At 37.6% G+C, this 14,607-nt stretch overlaps 1 protein-coding gene across 3 annotated transcripts in view; it reads right to left on the reverse strand.

Moving 5' to 3' along the window:
- Positions 1-14,607, reverse strand: part of cdh7a (cadherin 7a) — a 78,915-nt gene that overhangs the window by 32,437 nt on the left and 31,871 nt on the right. For all 3 annotated transcript variants that reach the window (XM_060873760.1, XM_060873778.1, XM_060873769.1), the window contains exons 4-6: positions 7,338-7,457; positions 2,227-2,394; positions 1,732-1,919 (exon numbers count right to left, since the gene is read on the reverse strand). In XM_060873760.1, coding sequence (XP_060729743.1) covers positions 1,732-1,919; positions 2,227-2,394; positions 7,338-7,457 — 476 coding nt within the window. The remainder of the gene's footprint in view (positions 1-1,731; positions 1,920-2,226; positions 2,395-7,337; positions 7,458-14,607) is intronic.

Here is a 14,607-nt window from a genome sequence, read left to right on the forward strand (position 1 = left end):
TTAAAAACCCTCAGTGGCTTCTCTTTATTCGTTTTACATGACAATATGAAGACCAGATAATTTTGTATTTCATACAAATCTCTGTATTTCATACAAATTTCCATAAACCCCGGCTTGCTAATTATCCCCGTCTCGATTCTCATATTTCTCTCGCTTGAATTGGAGACACCCTGGAATTTTGTCCCGTTAAGGTTAATTGAGGTTTGGTGTAGAAACCCACAGCAGTGTTCCTCACCTCACCTCACCTCACAGCTGATGACTTTATCAGCAGCTCAGGGCCACACGAGACTTATTTGGCCGCTGATCCTCACAAATACTCTGCAGCAGCGGCATCTGTACGCTCGGATTAACCTTCATACTTTATCTGGGGATATTATTTCCTCTAATTCTGCTAATTCCTCCAGTCTCCCTGTTCCTGCTATTCCTGTTAACTCCTAGCTGCAGGATTCTCTTTTTCAAGCCAAATATCAGTGTCGGGCGGATACAGAATTTGTCCAAGAATGAAATCTGTTTATGTGCCTTTATTCCAGCGTATGTACAACATCTGTATGTATTTCATCGTAGTTACTGACACTGACTTTCGGAAAATATCATGAAAAACTTTAGCAACTTTGTACAACACAAATCACCTGACCGAACACCTTGTTTATCGAGAGTGTGAGGACGGTGACCTGAGCGTTCAGAGCAGGGTCATTAAGCACTAGGTCCTGAGAATCGTGTGTCCGTACGGTTGGTGCTGATCATGGAGCGTGAGACATGGAGTGGTGAAGCAAGCATACAACTAAAGACCTGAGAATAAAACCAACTCACTTCAGTGAGCACTGAGATGTGTACTCGCAGAGGTCGACAATAATTGACATGCAATATGCAGAATTATTAACGTTGCTAAGCCTCCAATCGGCCGCCGTCTCAGGGGTTAGTAACATCTTACTGACTTACTGTGGAAGTTCATATATACCAGTGAGGAAGTCGTAATTACAACATCTGGTGTGTTCCTACTCCTACTTAATTATATACCTACTCCTGTACTCATACTCATATACCCTTACTCCTAATTTACACCTAATTATATACACCTACTCCTGTACTCATATTCATACATTCCTACTCTCTTTCATGCTCTTAACCTTATACTCCTATTTCTATACACCTACTCATGTACATCTGTTCCTGTACTCATATTCATATTCATATACCCCGACTCCTATACTCCTACTTATAGTAGTCACCTAGTCATATACTCCTACTCATATACTCCCCCTCCCTATCATAGTCCTACTCACTCATATACTCCTACTTTACACCTACTTATATACACCTACTCCAATACTCCTACTCCTATACTCATACTCCTACCTTGCACCTACTCTTATACACCTACTCATATACTTCTATTTATATACTCCTACTAATATAGTCTTCCTCATATACTCCTCCTCCTAAACTCCTACTCATATACCCCTACTCCTATACTCATACACTCATATACTCCTAATGATATACTCTTACTCATATACCCCTACATACAATCATACTGCTACTCATACTCTTACTTTACACCTACTCATATACTCCTACTCATGCACACTGCTTCCCTTTCATAATCCTGCGCATATACAGTACTCCTATTTTACACCTAGTCCTACTCCTTCTCATACTCCTATTCTGAAAAATTGTTTCACTGTCCATGTGCAATGAGCTGCGTGATCATGCAGCCACTGTGCAACTTACTTTCAGCAGAGTTATGACTCCTTCCTGAGTGTCTTTGTCTGGCTCGACCCTGAAAACCCCGAGGCCGTCTCCTTCGATAATTCTGTACTCCATCTCAGCGTTAGGGCCCACGTCTGCATCCAAGGCCTTTATCTTGGCCACCACGGAAGCCACAGGCAGTGACTCGGGCACGCTGAACTGATAGGATTCTGCAAACACACACACACACAAACACACACACACAAAATTATTGATGATGCTATTTCTGCTTTCTCTTTTCATCTGGCTGCTGTGCCGTGTCTTCCCCTCCGCTCCCTGCTACATTAGGCGAACTAACAGCGCTGGGAAAAACAGAATGGTTTGACATGTTGGATTTATCACCACAGCCCAGTGCAGCAGTTATTACATGATTTGAGACACATTCAAATAAAAATTTCATGTTTAATTAAGAACAGAATATTTTTTATGTATATATATTTTTAATTGCACATATCCTGCACTTAGGTGTTAACGTACTTCGTGAAAACCGCGGAGGATTGTCGTTCACGTCGGTTAGCCTGACGGTGACGGACGTGGTTCCTGAGAGCCCGCCCATCTGACCTCCCATGTCCTTAGCCTGGATGACAAGCAGGTACTGGTCCCTTGCCTCCCGGTCCATGTTCGGCAGCGCCGTCCTCACGATACCTGCAACCAGATTTTTACAATTTCATTGCTAAAAAAGTGGATAATTAGAGGGACATGAACAGATACAGTGTTGAGGGAAATGTGGTCTGGATCAAAAGTCAGGATCAAGTTTGAAAACTAATAATAATAAAAAAAATATTAATAAAATAATAATAACGGTTGAACTCGAACTGCTCTGAAACGGCTAAGAATCTGTACATCTCCACCAGGACGAAGGCTTGTCATAATTAAAGCAGGATTATCTTCTTTTAAAGTCGTGCTTTATCCTTCATGAAAAGCATATCGTAATAATAGCGCTCGATGATCTTTACTAATGTCTTTGCTGGACCCAGAATTAATTTTCTCTCCTGATCTTTGTTGGTTTTGGCATTTCCGCCTGATGACTAATTCCCCTGCCATTAAGTGACCCTTTATCCGTCCTGAGCTTAGACTGCTCGTTTAAACCCGAATCAATAGACGCTGCTATTTGCTCGGTGCTGCTACCGCATGCTGGGAGGAACACATTCTTTAAAATTAATCTATACACTGAAAAATGGGGTCTGATAAACTGCGCTGACGGATGCCATATCTGTGCGATGCTCTGCTAAAGTGCTGATCGCATTAAAGATCATCTTTATCTGAACTGCATCAAATTAGAGCTTTTCTCTAACATCTGAACAGACTGAGAACACGTCGTTTCGAGCCACAGCAGGAAGTCTGAAGTCTGATGACACCCTGAAAACAAGAGTTTCTTCAAGTGTTGTTCTGGATAACGATGTTCTGAGCCTCTATAAAGGTTTCTACCTCGAGCCCCAACACAAAGCTCTCCATTTTGTTGTAGTGCTTGAGATAGAGATATAGGTTGGCGGTTTCCTAAAGAGAGAGACCTGAAAAGACCTTAAGGGTCTGTAAAGTTTTTTTCAAAATGCAGGCCAAGAAACAATTGCACAAAAATCGTCTTTAAAGTGAAATAAAAAATTCTGCCCAAAACCTACAGCTTTAAACATTTCTGTCAAAAGTCGATCATAGCCTGAAGACTGGTTCTGTCCAAAACTGTCAGGAATCTCACAAAGAATTCCAAATAAAACCGTTTACAACCTGAGAAAAATAATTCTGTCTAAATATGACTACAGATTGAGATCAAACTGTTAAAAAGCAACTATAATTAGTGTAACTACTTACTCATGGTCTCATACATTATGTTTTGTATATACTGTATATCATATTATGTCTCTATTCTTTTTATATATTTGCATTTTCTTACTTTTCGCTGCTGTAACAGTGAAATTTTCCCATTGTGGCACGAATAAAGGTATATCTTATCTTATCTTATCTTATCTTATCTTATCTTATCTTATCTTATCTTATCTTATCTTATCTTATCTTATCAAGGCAAACTTCTGTCCAAAACAACACTAAACAGAATCAGAAATAAACATCTTATCAAGATTTGATCACCTAATTAATATGAACTATCATTAACTATAATTACTAAATAATAATACAGAATAATAATTAATCAACTACAAAGTCATTCGACCGATTTAAATAAATAAATAAATAAATAAATAAATAACTTTATATTTATATATAAATATATAAAAGAAGAAAATTATATTGTTTTACGTTCTAAAACAGTCTAGAAAATCTAATATTTTGTAGAAACCAGATCACCGACAAGACAGTCCAAAGCCAACTACACACCCATCGAGTTCTTTACAAAATGGAATAAAATCCTTCATGTATCAAAGCATAAATCCTAAATTGACTGTAATAAAAAATTGACAAAATATTCTGTTTAAACCCAGCTATAATCTGACCAAAAATGTAATATACATCCACAAAAAAAAGATTTAAAATTGTAATAAAATTGTATATACATTTGCAGGCTGAGAAAAAAAAAGGTCTAATACTGACTATAGGCTGAGATTTCATGATTTCCATGGCAACGCTGACTACAGACCAATTGAGTTTCTGTTTAAACCTGAATAAAAACTTAGAAATCTGAACAGCCATAAAAAGAAGGACTCAAGCCTGTCGAAATCACCTCCAACGCCAACCATCCTGGAAAATAAACGAAACAAAACGAAAATGAATCATGAATCAAAGTCCTTTGAGTGACTAGAGTCATTCATCTCCATCTAAAACAAACTACAGATGAATTAAATTCCCTCCAATCCTGACTGTAGCTGTGGATTTTTTTTTTTCAGACTGCAGTGAAAAGCCGAGTTTTGTTTTGTGATTTGATTGAAGCCGAGTTCTGCCCAGAGTCAGATCCTAGATTCAAATCCCAAATCTATCCCAACTATCCTTGGGTCTTTGGCTAAGAGTCTAAGAGAGCTTTGGATGATAATTAGCCTTCTTGGCTTGTGAACTGGTTCACGGTTAGGGAGATGTAGGAGACGTATGGAAAGAAATTGGACAGGACTATCATTTGGACAACAAACAAAAGTAAAAAAAAAAAAAAAGGAGGAGGAGGAATAAGCAGAGATGTTGAAGTGGTCAGAGTGAGAACCAGGCTATGAGAAAGGAAGACAGATATGAGAAGCGGTGTGCAAACCCTGGAGACGATTGTCAGGTTCAGACAGCCATCTCTGGAAGTGTGAATCAAAACAGCAGCCTCAATGCCACGCTCTTAATGACTGCAGACACTTTTCCCCTTTCTCTTCTCTTTGCGCTTTTCCATCAGTTGCAGGTGGTCTGGCAGGAGTGAAGGACCTGTCCATAATCATTACTAGACCTCATTTGCACCGGTTAATCAGACCTGAGCTCTGCCGCTCTGCTGGAAGGACGTCAGGCTTCGGAGAGCTTCAGCTTTTTTTTCCGCAGTCCTCTGAATGATTATCTCCTTTGCGTTTGAGACATTTTTATGTAGCTTTCTTGTTTCTGTTAACTCACCTGTTATCTCATTTCAGATTTTAAATGAAGTCAAATATCCCAATGATTCCAAAGTCTTTCATTGTTTAAGTTTGTTGCCATTCAAATGTTTTGCCTGGGTCACCATCTGGAATCGGATCTACAGTATGGTAACAAAGCGCCACATCTTCGTGAAAACATTTCTTAAAAATACACACTCTATAAACATCAGGGTTAAAATTGATCGTTCGGTCTTAACCTTTATATTTATTTGTTCCACAGCGGTGATGAATGCTTGAATCTGATTGGTCAAGATTGGGTCTAACTTTCATATACACAATTATATACCGTTATATATAACTAGCAGTGAAATGCAAAGCTTCTCCTTCAAAAAAGAAAAAATATTTTGAAAAGAAATTTAGGATGGTCTAAAAAAGAAATAAAAAACAGAAGTGAGGCTACAATAAAACAACTACAATAAATACTCGTTCGTACAGGTAGTGGAGATTTTTCTATAAAGACATGTTTATGGAAGGAGTCTCCAGTGTCTCATGAACATTCCTTATCTAGTTGTTTATATAGCTGCATTTAAAGAGGAATAAAAATGCTACAGGATTTAGAGAATAATGAGACTTTTTGTGTTCTGGTTCATGTAGATTCTATTTTTTATTTTTTTTTTACCTCTGATTATTTCCCTGCCAGCTCCCTGCCTTAGACTCACACTCACACTCCTCCACATATTTACACTTCTGTTTCTCTCCCTGCCGTGTCCAGCGAGACCCCCATTCTGAAACGTGGGAGAGTGTTTGTGAGATTTCGCTGTGGGAGTGTACGAGCTGTCACCGTTGCTCAAACCGCAATATTTCCTCCCACCGTGCGGCTCCTGTGAGACAGACGCATCATGACCCCGAGTAAAGCTCCATCTTACGATTCCCGCTCAGACGCACAAGACGCGTTGGGTCACATCACTGTTCATGGCTGAGGATTGCAGACAACAGCAGATGCTCGGAAAACATTTCACAGAGGCTGTGCTCCAAAGCAAGGCTCAATGAACAGCCTCAATTGTTTCTCTAGCTCCTTCTTTTCTTTTTACCACTCACCTGATTTTTTTTATTCTTCACATACTAGAGCTGCAGAATTATTTTAATCCTTTTATTTTATCCTCTTAAATTGTTATAATTAAGATTTTTTTTTTTTTACACAGAATCGAATGCAGGTTTCTCTTAACTTGAGATAAATTAGTTATCTTCTGTTAGATGTCACTTTTTTATGTAGAGCATTTCTGTTAATTTCTTCTAATTATTTCTTTATTGTGTTATTTGCCATAGGTAAATAAATAAGGTTAATAAATCAATCCTTTTTCACTATTAATCATATAAAACACATCTCTTAGGTGCATTTTTTCATGTATTTTTTTTTCTCTTATTTATTTTCTTATATATTATCTTAAAAAAATGTTTGGCTTTTTTATTTCCCATTTTTTATATATTGAGTTCTGTCTTTTTATTTTTAATTTTTTTATATATTTTTATATTTTTCCCTAAATAATCTCATTATTTGATTAACTTGACTTTGGTTATTTTTAAACTTTCTTATAAGAATATAACATATTCTTATAACATAAGAACTCATGTACCATACATTATACTGTCTAGAGATATAAAGGCTATTTTTTATTCTGCATTTTATTGTCAGTAATTATACTGAAGATGTGCAAACTTTTGCACCAAGCTTCACGGCAAAGTGGCTATTTAGTTCTTTGAGTTTACTGCATGTGATGAGCTTAATAACAGAGATAACAACAATTTATTTATCTCATTTCTTTCACTAATTAAGCCTACACACAAACACACACACACACACACACACACACACACACACACACAAACACACGAACAAACACCTTGTTCCACTTTATTCCTCGTTCGTTCTCTAGAGACAGTGTAAATTTTATCCCAATATCCCAAAGCTCTCAGTCATCTTGACTCAGGAGACCTGAGTTGTAAAGCGGCGAGGTGCGGAACCCTGTCAGCACATTAGTGTTCCCAAACCCACAGCACTCTTTACCACAGTGGTGTCGTTGTTATTGCTGTTGTTGCTATTTGTACCTGTCTTGGGTTCCACTGAGAAATACGGCTGTCCTTCCAGGATGCTGTAGACGACTCTGGCACTGTTTCCGTATGTTGGATCGTCTGCGTCCGTCGCCTTCACCTCCACCACTGACGTACCTGAGGAGACGATAGCAACAGATGCCTTCAGATTTCTGCATAATTTAGGCACTGATGAGTATCACAGGTTTATTTTATGTTAATGAGCTTTGTCTAATATGTTAGCGTTTCTATAGCAACGGCTCATTCACAGGGAGACTGCTTTGGCAGATAGTCCACATAAAGATTACAATTGTCTGTAATCACTGATACGAGAGATTCATGGAAGGAGTCTCCAGTGTCAGTGCTGTGGAGCAATCAGAGGTAAAGCTGAAACATTTTCACAGAGGAGTTTACACTATTGTAAATAGTGTATTCCCTATTAGCTGACAATCTGTGTTATGATCTTAAAATCAAGATCAGTTACTCAACATAAATGTAACGACATAACGTAACATAAAATAATGTAACATAATGTAACACAGCATCAAGATCAATACAGTTACATAGCATAGTGTAACGTTAGGTAGCATAGTGCACATAAGATTCCATAAATGTAACATAGCGTAATGTAACGTAACCTAACATAATGTAACGCAATGTGATGCAGCATCAAGATCGATACTGTTACATTATGTTATGTGACGTTACATTACATTACATTATGTTACATTTATGGTACAACGTAACATGTTCAGTGTATGAAGATCGATACTGTTACGTAGGGTAATGTAACGTCAGGTAGTATAGTGCAACGTAAGCTACCATAAATGTAACATACCGTAATGCGACGTAACATAACATAATGTCACATTATGTAACGCAGCATCAAGATCGATACTGTTACACAGCGTAATGCAACGTTAGGTAGCATAGTTCAATGTAAGATAACATTAATGCAACGTAAACATTCATACCATGACATAACCTAATGTAACATAAAGATCAATAATCAATAGTGGTGTAACAAAGTTATAAAAAAGTCAATAACATAACGCCGGATAATATAACGTAATAATCAATAATGTTACATAATGTAGCATAAGGCAACACAATGTAATGTAAAGAAATGTAACATAATGTAACGTAACGTAACATAACGTAAAGTAACATAAAGATCTGCACTGGAACATAACATAAAAGAATTTCATTCTTTTTAAAAAATAAAATTTTGTATCATATACAAATTGTTGTCTGTCACATAAGAGGAAGAGACAATGAGCTGAAAAATCATTGGAGACTTTGCTTGATCACAGCATCCTGTTGTGGATTACTTTCCTCTAACAGCGTGACATGTAGGGCTTTAGTGGAAACAGATTAGGATGAAATCAGCTTACTGTATTTTCCAGATACTGTTTTCCAAGATGGCCACCGCATAACGTACCATATTATGTGTACTGTTCACGCTTATAGATCCCAGTGTGTACTACACAGTTCCATTTATATTATGAGACCCATGAAGCAAACATCAGCCACCAAACATCATATTTTAAATCGAATACATTTCAAGCAATGCCACCATTTTTTGGAATTTGTCTTTTAAAACTGCAAAATATGGTTACAAAGTCAAAGACATACAGACAAGGCCATGGCAAGAAAGACGAGCGAAAAGAAATCATAATATTAATTAGTATAAATCTAATATATACATGCAGGTGTAAGTGGGGTGTTTTAATCTCCACCGAGCCCTGAAAGTAGATGAATATGTCAAGACTGGAAAAATCTAAGCTGTGGGCTCCATGCTTGTGTGTCGTGCATTTTATTTTATTCTGCCTTTTTTTTTTCTCCCGGAACGTTTCCACATGTTCGCTAAAATCAGCATTCATCCGAGACAAAGTCACAAAGCACACAAGGACACAAATAATTAAAACCAGATGAAAAAAACTCTTAAATTTGCCTTTTGTTCTGTGCTTTTAATGTTTTATGCCTTTAGTGCTGCATTCACAATTCGTTCCAGAAAGATGATCAGTCAAGCGTTTGGTGTTTTTGAGGTTTAGGCTGCGTCCTAACAACCTGAAGGTTGTGACTTCATACCTCTTGACTCTGAAACGTTAACCTTCCTCTTCTCGACAGCACACTTTCTTCAGATGAATGTAAATGTCCCTTGTGCAGAACTCGTCCTTTAAAACCCGAGCGCAGACGTCTGGCTCGGGTGTGAGACCGCAAAAGGCAAGTTTAATATCGGCTGGCTGCCTGGATAATAATTCCCAGATAGATTTTATTTAAGCTGTAAAGCGTCTTAATGGAAAGTGCCGAGCCTTCATTTGAGCACGATTTATGGGCTGGCGTTGGCTGCGGTGCTCCTCGGGAGAAGCACAGATTACCCTTTAACATGTCTGCTCGTAAAAAAAAGGACTAAATAAGACCTTTGGGGACAGGCCCAGTTTGTGTCATATCTGAAACCACAAACATCTGGAGAGCGCCGCTGGGATTAAAGCAACGAAAAAAGAAAGAAGAATATATATATATATATATATATATATATATATATATATATATATATATATATATATATATATAGGATCAGGATTTAATCTCCAACCCATATATATATATATATATATATATATATATATATATATATATATATATATATATATATATATATATATATATGGGTTGGAGATTAAATCCTGCTCCGTGTGCTGCACTTTCTCTCATCTAGAATATTCAGGAGCTCTCCTTCATATCCTCCTTATTAACTAATGCACAGCACTAAACAATGACCTTACGCTCTGAACATATAAAGCAACCAGGACAAAAGAGCATAAAGCTTACCAGGGAGGAGAGACTTCTGGAGATAATGAGGATGTTTGTACTGCAGCTATTGCCAAAAAATTTGCACAAAATTTAAGTAAAACTGCAAATCTGCTCATTTGTAACAAAATCGAGTTAAGTCCAGGGTAAGGAGTTTAGCGACGCTTGTAACCAATTTGTTTCTATGACGTATCTGTAATTGCAAAACCTAATATTGCTGACCTGTGATCTGAGAAAACGATTTTTTCAAAGAAATATGTCTTCTTTCTTTGTATCCTTGTATCTTATACATCTGTTTCGTATCAAAATTGCAGAAATTTTAAGATTGCTTTCACAAACACATTTTAAGCTTAGCGACGCTAGCCTATGGTCGAGTGCTCCGGTGTATGCGGAAGAGGGCGGACAGCTCATCCGCACATTCCTCTAGGTGCATGTTGAGTAAACCAAAGAAAAGACACTAAAACACACACGTTACTGTGCGAATGCAGCAAATATTTGCTTGAGTAATGACAATTCCATTGCCAGAACTTGTTTAATGTCAATTCATGAGGTAATTTTCTAATGGACATTGTCTCAAAACAGCTTTACAGAACATAATAAATAAAGTACAAAATGTTTATCAACAAAAAAAGATTAATATTAGACTTATATTTGCTGTTTGTGTGTTTGTGTTTATCCCTAATGAACAACCCTGAGGTGTCTGAGGTGACTGTGGTGAGGAAAAACTCCCTTAGATTGAAAAGGAAGAAACCTTGAGAGGAACCAGGCACAAAAGTGAACCTCATCCTCATTTGGGTGACACTGGAGGGTGTGATAATAAACTGTTATAAACACCAGGGAGTGTTATTATGAATATTATCCTTTCTACAGTCCGACAGTTGTGTATTGATTAGGAGGTTGTTGTCCTTAAAGACCACATGTAGTCAGCATCTCCTCTTTATACAGTCAAAAACTCGACTCTTTCACATGTGAAGAAATTTTCCCACTCCTGAAAGAGACTCTGGGTTTTGGGAAATTTCGAAATCACCACAAATGAGTAAGAGTGAGATTTACATGCTTCACAAAATCCTGCATCGGCCACGCATGGAATTTTTATTCTACCCTTTAAAACTTGAGGTCGTTGAGGTCACAGTTTTGAGGATCGGGCTTTAATTCTGATCCGTTCATTAAATCTGATCCAGTTCATGAGCTGAAAGCCTGAGCTGAATCATTAAAAAAATAAACAAATAAATAAATAAAACTGGATCCTCATGAGTGGAGCAGAGAAGCTGCTGTATGAGTAGATTATAACAAACTGATGGTGTGATTTATAAAGCTGCTGATTTTAACAGGATTAAAGGATTAAGCAAGCTTGTGTTTTTTTTTCCTTTCTTTTTTTCGCAGGTTTCTACTTAAAGTAGTGTGTGTTTACACTTGGAAATTAATTACACCACTTAATTTATTACGCTCACTAAAAAAAAAGCTGAAAGCTATTCCATATTTATCCTAATGATCATCTTCAACGTGATGTGGTGAGGAGGCGCAATTATCACTTTATTTTTTTTCACCAGTCTTTATAATAAGGCTGTGACTCAGTAGTTATAAAAGTCTTATGAAGGGTTCATTACCATTTCTAAAAATACAAAGCATTAATTAACAGTTATCGTTTAGGAAACTGTTAGTTGTTTATTTTTTCTTTCTTTCTTTCAGTCATTAAAATAGCTTATACCTTTATAAAGGCTTATGTAGCCTTATGTCAATAGTCATGAAAGGTTAATGTGTCATGTAATTAAAAAAATATATATATATAGTATTATCGCAAATTGCACTATTAATAGAAAGAAAATACTGTATATATTTAATTTAAATAAACAGCCATTACAATAGTTGATGTGTTTATAAATGCTTGTGTAGTGTTATGTCTCCAGTCATAAGGTGTTTACTTAAGGGTAATAAACCTTTTCTAAAAAACCAAATGCAAAACAAGTTTTAACATGAGGATTATCACAATTGACCATACTAATTTCCTTTATGACTTTATGGCTTTATGACTATTGATGCATTAAAGGCAGGGTCTCCGTTGTTTGAAAGCCAATGTCGACATTTGAAATCACCAAAACAAACACGCCCCTAACCCAAATGGGTCCCACCCCTGTATTGATAGCTCCGCCCACACATACGTAACCCAGGCAACTAATGCAAAGAAATGTGTCTTTTGTCATAGATGAAGGGAAGAACAATACGATTGCAGATAAACAAACAAGCAAAAATGACACACAAGCATAATCATGCAAAGGACGGCATATATTAGTTCTGTGAAACAAAGCAAAACCAACGTTACTCACCTATCGAGAAGGAAAAAAGTGCACTGCGGTAAAGTTGGTTTTACATTCACACATTCGGACTTCCGGGTTCAATAACTTTCTAATTTAATGTGCAATAAAGTCATTTTTGTCTAATTGTATTCAGTGACATGATTCTCAACCTACTACATTTTTCACAATCGATCAAAATGGTGGGGGCACGGTGGCTTAGTAGTTAGCACGTTCGCCTCACACCTCCAGGGTCGGGGTTTGGGGGCCTCCACCTTGTGTGTGTGGAGTTTGTATGTTCTCCCCGTGCTTCGGGGGTTTCCTCCGGGTACTCCGGTTTCCTCCCCCGGTCCAAAGACATGCATGGTAGGTTGATTGGCATCTCTGGAAAATTGTCTGTAGTGTGTGAATGAGAGTGTGTGTGTGCCCTGCGATGGGTTGGCACTCCGTCCAGGGCGTATCCTGCCTTGATGCCCAATGACGCCAGGCTCCCCGTGACCCGAGATAGTTCGCATAAGTGGTAGAAGATGAATGAATGAATGAATGAATGATGATCAAAATGGTCAAGTATTGTTTTAATGGCATACTTACTGGCGAACGTCCACTGAATAGCCAACGTAGTGTGGCAAACAAGATAGGGACCGTCTCCTTGTGTGCAAAACGACAGCTCCATTTTAGTCAACTACAGATGTACCAGCAAATATCACTCACATTATGTCTTCTAATGCTATAGATTTTTCTATAAAAAGCGCCTCGGCGTCTTAAGTAAAGTTGAATTTCCCGAGTCAATAACTCCTGAGCTAAATGCTAAATGACAAGCCCCACCCCCTTCTGCTCATTGACTACACGTTTGTTTTGAATTTTGTTTTTGATTTTTTTATTATTCGACCCGACTCAGTTTTCTGAAGCATTTCTCAAAAAATCGGAGACCCTACCTTTAATGAATGCTTATGTAGGCTTATGGCATGAATCATGGAGAGCTTATGTAGGTTTCATATATCATAAAAAATAAAAGCTTTAAACATCTTTATTGACTTCTTTTTTATTAACAAATGACCAAAAAGGCCTTTTTAATAGTTAATGTATAGATGTTTATCGAGCTTCATATCAGTAGTCATAAAGGTCTTATGTAGGTGTCATATACAGTACATATATGACACCTACATAAGACCTTTCTTTGGTACATACCTTTTCTAATCATACATAGGTTTACTGAAGTGTTATCACAAACTAACACAAATGTTTATATAAAAAAAGCAAGCATTATGATAGCTGATGCATTAATAAATGTTTATGTAGGTTTATGTCACCGGTCATGAAGGGCTTACGTAGGTGTCAAGTGGCCTTCCTAAATACCTTAGTAAAGCGTTAGCACCAAATGACCACAGTTTGTTGAGCAAATTCTGGCCATTTAGACACATGACATTACAATCAATGCTTGTGTAGCTTTGTATCAATAGTCGTGCAGGGCTTAAGTCGATGCTAATGGTCTTAAATGATGTGTTACTAATAAAGTTTATTACTTCTTTGCTAATATGAGATTTAGGTTTTGTGAGCTTAATTTCTAAGCTAAATTTCACTCGCAAACCAGCTGGAAAGAGTGGAGCTAACGCTTCTCAGTTTCTCTTGTGCCTTCTCCAGAGATCAGTCACAGAATTCCGACAGATTTTAGATGAGATCGGAATGACATCTGATCTTCCGGCTGTTGTAGAGCTTGTCTGCATGATTAGCTAATCAGTACAAATCTAATGTGAGCTTTATAATGCTATTTTTCCTTCGCGTGCACATGCTAACGTTCCCGGTTAGATTTTATCTGAGTACGGCTCAATTCCAGCGGCTAATGGAATTCAATAACAGCAAGACGGGAAACATCAGGCGCTCAGGAGCCTGACAATGATGTTTTAAGCATCTTAATAACAGCATTGTGTGTGAAAAATGACCAGGCAAGAGGGACTGCTCTCATAAGCATCTGTTATGAATTTCCACTCTGGGAGTCCAGGCGACGTGTCGAGGTGCCACGAAAGGTCTGCAGTCATAAACAATCTCCTGTTCCTTAATTACCAAATTAAATTAATCATTCTCCCGTTAATCAGAGCCATTCATCAGTGCTCGGGCGTAATGATTTTAAATTGATCTGCGGGAGCAGCGGGTGAGAGCGGGGTCGCCTGCTTCAGCAGAGGCTA

This window comes from Tachysurus vachellii, chromosome 1, assembly GCF_030014155.1.
Source record: "Tachysurus vachellii isolate PV-2020 chromosome 1, HZAU_Pvac_v1, whole genome shotgun sequence".
NCBI classification, from domain to species: Eukaryota; Metazoa; Chordata; class Actinopteri; order Siluriformes; family Bagridae; genus Tachysurus; species Tachysurus vachellii.